This window comes from Octopus bimaculoides, chromosome 3 (assembly GCF_001194135.2).
Source record: "Octopus bimaculoides isolate UCB-OBI-ISO-001 chromosome 3, ASM119413v2, whole genome shotgun sequence".
Classification (NCBI taxonomy): Eukaryota; Metazoa; Mollusca; class Cephalopoda; order Octopoda; family Octopodidae; genus Octopus; species Octopus bimaculoides.
Genome location: NC_068983.1, coordinates 157281853 through 157288163, shown reverse-complemented (window position 1 = coordinate 157288163; position 6311 = coordinate 157281853). Strand labels below are relative to the sequence as shown.

Sequence of the window (6311 nt, the reverse complement as noted above, 5' to 3'; positions counted from 1 at the left end):
TATATATATATATATATAGATAGATAGATAGATAGATAGGTAGATATACACACACACATATTATGTGTGTACCCTTACCCCAACATCACATGGTTGTAAACAAGCATCACTGTCATACAAGTGATGTCTATTTTCAATCTTCTGTGGAAAATTTGTATGGCCATGGAGAAATATTACCTTACCTGGAAACAGGTGAGCAATGGTGACAAGAAGGGCCTCCGGTCATAGAAAATCTGCTTCAACAAATTCCATCTAATCCGTGCAAGCATGAAAAAGTGGGCCTCAAATGATAATGATGAATAACTCAAACTTTTGCTTTGCATTTTAATGATACTAAGTGTAATAAGCTTTTCAAGTTATGGATATTGTAAATGACTTTTTTTATTGTAATTTTTTTATACTGTTTTACTCATTTCATTTGTTCCTTTTGTTTTCTTTTTTTAAAACAACCACTTGTATTTTGTTGAATAATATGCAGATTTGGTTAAAAAGTAACAGTCAAGCTATTGAGGTGTATTTGTGTCCCGATGATGTAAAAAAGGATGTCAAACACACACCAGCAACAGAGGGTCATAATAGTAGTAGTAGTATAAGTGAAGAACAATTATCAGAAGATTCTACATCCTGTGATAGCTTTAAAAGTAAGTATTCTTATTTTTTCCTCCCCTGTACTTTGAGGGTACGCTCTGACACATCTGCATCACTATCTTCTCTCTCCTGCCTCTCTTTTCCAGCTGGGGTAGCCATGTATCTTGTCTACAGCAAGATGCCTGTTTCTGTTCCTCTATCATACTTTAACTTCTCATCACCTGGCACAAAGCCATCTCCTTCAATAATACTACTCCTCATTCAGTTGAGGTATCTTTGTCTTGCAAATTGCTTGGTGACCTTACTTCTTATCATTTTATACATGAGGTACTATATTGCCCAATATATACTTCTTCATTTAACATGTTGGGGTTTGATTTGAATGTGTTTTGGCTGTTATTTCCAGCAAATAAGTGACCATGTAGAGCAATCATGGACTGCAGCCTGTGGAACTTTCTGAATGGCATGCCAACAAAAAATTACCTTGAATTTTTATATAGTTGTGCAGGTCACATCATGATGAGCCATGTTTTATGCAGTTTATTTTTCAAAAGAGGATGTTTTATGTAGAGGCTCTTTTATCGATTCCTTAATTTGTTTTAGTACAGATATGTGAAGGTGAAGCTTGATAATATCTGCCACTGGTTTTTACATGCAATTCAGCTTGTGATGCTTAATAAGATGTGGCCATTGTTAGCAAACTTCATTCTATTCAATTTGTACCCAATGTATTCAAATTATTATGAGAATTTCATTTGTTGCAAGAAGTCATATTGTTATGTTAATTTGTTTAGCATTTATTACAGTACATGTAAATGGTGTTGTAGTGTTCAGTTTGCTTTCAATGACTATTTTCTCTCACATTATAATAACTCAATACCTCTTATTTAAGTTTTATATCAAATGACCTTATTAAATTACTAGCAAATTGTCGTTGAGCTTAAAATATTAAACGTTAATTTATTTTTTATTAAATAAATTTTACAATGTTAAAAGATGATATTCTATTACAGTTAATTTATAATTATTACTGAAATAGGAAATTCTAATTTTAAAATCTAAAAATAGCAGCAATATATTTATTCAATTCTTAATTCAATCAGTTAATAGAAATAGATAAATTAATTAATCAGAAATAATTTAATAAAAACAATATTTCAAAGAAGTTAGTCTTAGCATAAACAATGATGATGATACCACATCATCATTTTAACATCCACTTTTCAATGCTTGCATGGATCAGATGAAGTTCATTGAGGCAGATTTTCTATGGCTGAATGCCCTTCCTGTTTTTAAGCAAGGTAACATTTCTCTATGACTGGACATGTTTTCATGGAAAATTAGAAGCAGTTGTGCTTGTATGATGGATGGTAACTCTCATAACTGTTGTGCAATGTCCAGACAAGGATACATATGATGAGTTTCTTCAAATTTCCATCTATCAAAACCATTCATAAGGTTCTAGCCAGCCTGGGGCTATAGCAAAAGACACTTGTCCAAGGTGCTATGCACTGAGGCTGAACCAGAAACCATGTTGTTGGGAAACAAATTTCTTACCCACACTGCATGGTGGGCCAACCAAATCCTTGTTAGTGAATATCATAGATAGAAAGTGAAAGAAGCTAATCATATGCATACATGGGTGTGTGTATGTTTACATTTGTGTTCTACAAAAGTCACCCACTACATGTATTATTGTTCCTTGTCAACAAATTTTCCACTCACTTCATGCTTTCAAAGACATGAAATAGATCTTTTTTGAAAAACAGGTATGGATTAGTGACAAGTAAGGTATCTGGTTGTAAAACAACACCTCGATAATATATACATCTAATTCATACTAGCATGGAGAAACAGACATAAAACAAACAAATATATGTGTTAGACTGGGAGATTATCATCTCACTTGAAAGGTATCTGACCATAGAAAATTCTAACCAGCCTCAATAAGCTCTCTCATTTGACATGTGCATACATAGAAAAATAAATGTTAAAATGAAAACAAAACAAATTTTTTATACATACATAATATATATATTCATTTTATCATACAAATATTCATGGTTATTGATTTTGTTTTAACAGCACAAGTTTCGTTGAAAAATGCACTGCTTGAAGAACAAGATATATCCCCAGATGCTAGCATAAATCTTTTACAGCAAACTGAAGACCAAAATCTTGACTCGACACTTACTCACCTTGAACCACCTATCTATATGGAAGATTATATGTTTAATTTGAATGATGGAGAAGGAATAACAGACTTTTTTGGTGGTGTTTTTTAGTCACTGATTATTCATTTTAATTATTATTTTTTGAATAATGTTATTATGAAATTATTATTCCTTTCAGTCAACATCGACATTTATTTGTCACTTCACTTTGTTGAATGTTTTGAACTTTACCGTAAAATAAGTGATGTTTAAATGCAAAAAAAATTTTTTTATATGGTGGTGATTCGGGAATTGTATTTTGTTTTATTGTAAAATAATGTATATGTATTAATTTTAAGAACTGTCTGAAGTGATAATCAGATTTACTGTAATGAAATGATAAATACAAAATTGTCCCATTTTAATTTGTTATGTAACAGATATTAAGAGAGTGTTGGTTATGTGATTTGTGATAATGATTATTTCTATGCAGTTCATACATTAGTTTCCTCCACTATTAAGTGTTATTGTCAATGAGCTATTTTTATATGAAATAATGTGACATATATTTTAAAGCTTACATTTATGAAGATATTTGCTTTGTGATATTTGTGAAAATGTCAAATTTGCAAAAAACCATTCCACCCATGCTAGTATAAAAAGCATAGATGTAAGACAATGATAAATAAATAATAAAATATGTACAATGAATTCCAGTTAAAAAAATTTATAGGTTTTACATTGAGAAAAATGTTCATAAAAGAATTCAAATTAATTTAATAATGTTATAAAACTAAGAAAGTAGTTTAATTTATATGTTTCTCTTGTAATAATTTGCTTGATATTAATATTGTTTCTTCTCTTCTTGTATTCAGTAGCTGTATCACTATATTCAACTAAATCCCATATATATATGAAATTTCTAAAAATAGGTATGCTAAGATCAAATTAATATTATTCAAATTTCAATCCAACAGTTATGTAAATAAAATTTGTCATTTGCAAAGATATTTGGGCATATTCCCCCAACCCCTGAAAATACATTCTCCAGTTTAAAAAAAAAATGTAAAAAAGCTATAAATAATCATGCCTTTATTTTTATGTTGAATGAAAAATGTGCATTGTTGTTATTTAAGTGTCTTTGACCAAGTTATCTGCTACTCCATTTTTAGCAAGAAAAGAAAGATGTTTATAATTTTTATAATGTATGTTTGTGATTTTAGAAATGAATGTATAATAATTTGATGATGATGAAACTGTGCATCTGATGCAGAAAAAGCAAATATATTTTAGGCATAGAAAAGAATTTCACAGCTCAATAAAGATAGAAATGTGCCTTTAAAAATAAAAACGTTTAATAACTTTGCCAACGCAGTGTTCTCAATTTCACTGGGACAATGGAATTTTTATTTGGCAAATGACTTAAATATTGGTCCAATCAAAAATAGCAATTTTTTTTTTTTTTTTTTACCTCAATTTTTTAAAGAGCAGTTTATGAGTGATCCATTTAAATGATTGTTGCATTCATGAAAAGTCATATTTATGTAATATTTTTTTACCTATTTCTCCCCGCCCCCTTCGAGGAAATACTGGTGCCATTAAGACAGTTATTTTCAGTTATAAACTTGTGATTTTGAGATAGGTAAAATCTATTTCAGATTTTCTGTTATTTAAGTTTGCTGCTTGAATCATTCACTTTTTTTTCACTGATGTTTATGGCAATGATCAACAAATCTATCTTCAGTGGGTTTTAACAATTGAAAAATATGAACAAAGCCATCTACAATAAAATGAAAAAGCAAATCTTTTAAATAAGAAAGATCTATGACGTATGTTTCAGTCATTAGTTTTCATCTTTGCTGACTGTTTTGGGCAAAAATTGTAAAATCCCTAAGCTCCAGGTCAGTTCTGATCAAAACCTTTGATCAAAGACATTCAAGAAGTGACTACTCTATTGTTTTAGGCATAAATCAATATCTTCTATTTTATTTTTAAATGATAATGCAATGTGATTTGAGAAAGATTTGGCTGCTGTTTCTAACATGTTAACAACCATGTAGAGGCTCTCTCATTACCTTATTCTAAGGTATTAACTAATGGCCAACTTTGTAGTATTGAACACCTTATGCGAAGCCAATTTAGCTGAAACCTTATGCCACCATATTTGTGTTGAAATACACTGCCTTTGTTTTAAACTAACTTTGTCGTTATTAAGCAGGAGCATAAATTAACATGAAATTTAGATGAAAGAGTTTAATTTAGATCGCTTTAAAACAAGACTTTTGTATCAGAACTTAGGGCAGTGTCAAAAGAGTTCAATGAAATACTTCCAATTTCAGTTACAGGAAAATGGATCAGTAAATAGGTCAGCAGCCTATGAGATTTATATTTCTATTGTATTTGCTAAATACAATGAAAACTGGGGATAAGCATCTGTTCTATGGATCCTTGTGATTCAGAAAAATGTTTTATAAAGTACCTTATGATTTACAGAAACACTCACACGCACACCATCCAAGCGATAAAAAGGGAATCTTATGGAAGCAACACAAATTAACTCTTAGTGTTAGGATCCTTCAGGCTTTCTATCAACCTTAAGATCTTTTTCCCTTCTGTTTAAGATAAGGTTTTCCACGATAACATGTAGGAGATATTTCTCTTTCTGTGTTTTTTTTTATCTTTTGAAAATTTGGAGCTCTCCCTACATGCCCTTCCACTCATCACATGAAACACGATTGATAGCAGTTACTGGGTCAACAGAACGATGCGGTTGGCTTGGATGTGGGGCTTAGTGCAACTTAGCTTCAACTCTGGATGTCTTGGTGCTTTAGAGTCCTAAGCTTGCTGTGTATTATTTATAATTATAAATAAGTAATTTATTTTAATTACAATAAGTTTCATTAATTTTTTAACAAATTGATGGAATATGTTTACATATCGACAGGTCATTTGTGAAAATAGAAGTATTGAAACTGAAACAAATCTCAATTATGTATTATTCCTGATAGAATAACTTTTTTTTTTCTTTTTTTTTTTCGCCTTATTAAAAGTACTGCTATATTTATTTGTTTGGCATATTTCCCAAAAATGTGTTTCATATGTAGCACTTTTTTTTTTAACTGAAGTCAATTGTTAGGCAATAATAAAAATTACAATAATATTACTTTGAATAAGAATGATTAAAGATTTGAAATATCTTTATTGTGATAAGTGTAGTAAGGAAAATAGAGAATTCTTAGCAAAGATATGATAGTTTGAGGAATTATGTATTAGCTAAATTTAACAAAACAACTTTCTCTTGCAAGTATGGATTGGATTGGTTTGCAATGTTTTTGTCTTAAATCCTGCATCATCCCCAGTGTGTGGAGGCTTGCATTTCTCATGCAAGACTTAGCAACTACTTCCCAAGTCTTCCTTATTAATACTTTTACCATATTCCCTGCTCCTGCACCCAGCACGTCTTCCATTTGCATATTACATATTTATACCAATGCATGCACTTTTCCCTGCATGCATTGGACAGTGCCTTTCATGCCCAGCTGCTTTCTCAACTTGTGCTGAATTCCCCCC

The 6311-nt window shown here is 30.6% G+C and overlaps 1 protein-coding gene across 3 annotated transcripts in view; it reads left to right on the top strand.

Annotated features, from left to right (window-relative positions):
- The window catches only part of LOC106883944 (transcription factor E2F3), a 36744-nt gene extending 32642 nt beyond the window's left edge, over positions 1-4102 (top strand). For all 3 annotated transcript variants that reach the window (XM_052966635.1, XM_052966637.1, XM_052966636.1), the window contains exons 8-9: positions 479-641; positions 2674-4102. In XM_052966635.1, coding sequence (XP_052822595.1) covers positions 479-641; positions 2674-2873 — 363 coding nt within the window. In that variant the 3' untranslated portion in view covers positions 2874-4102. The remainder of the gene's footprint in view (positions 1-478; positions 642-2673) is intronic.
- The last annotated feature ends 2209 nt before the right edge of the window (positions 4103-6311 follow it).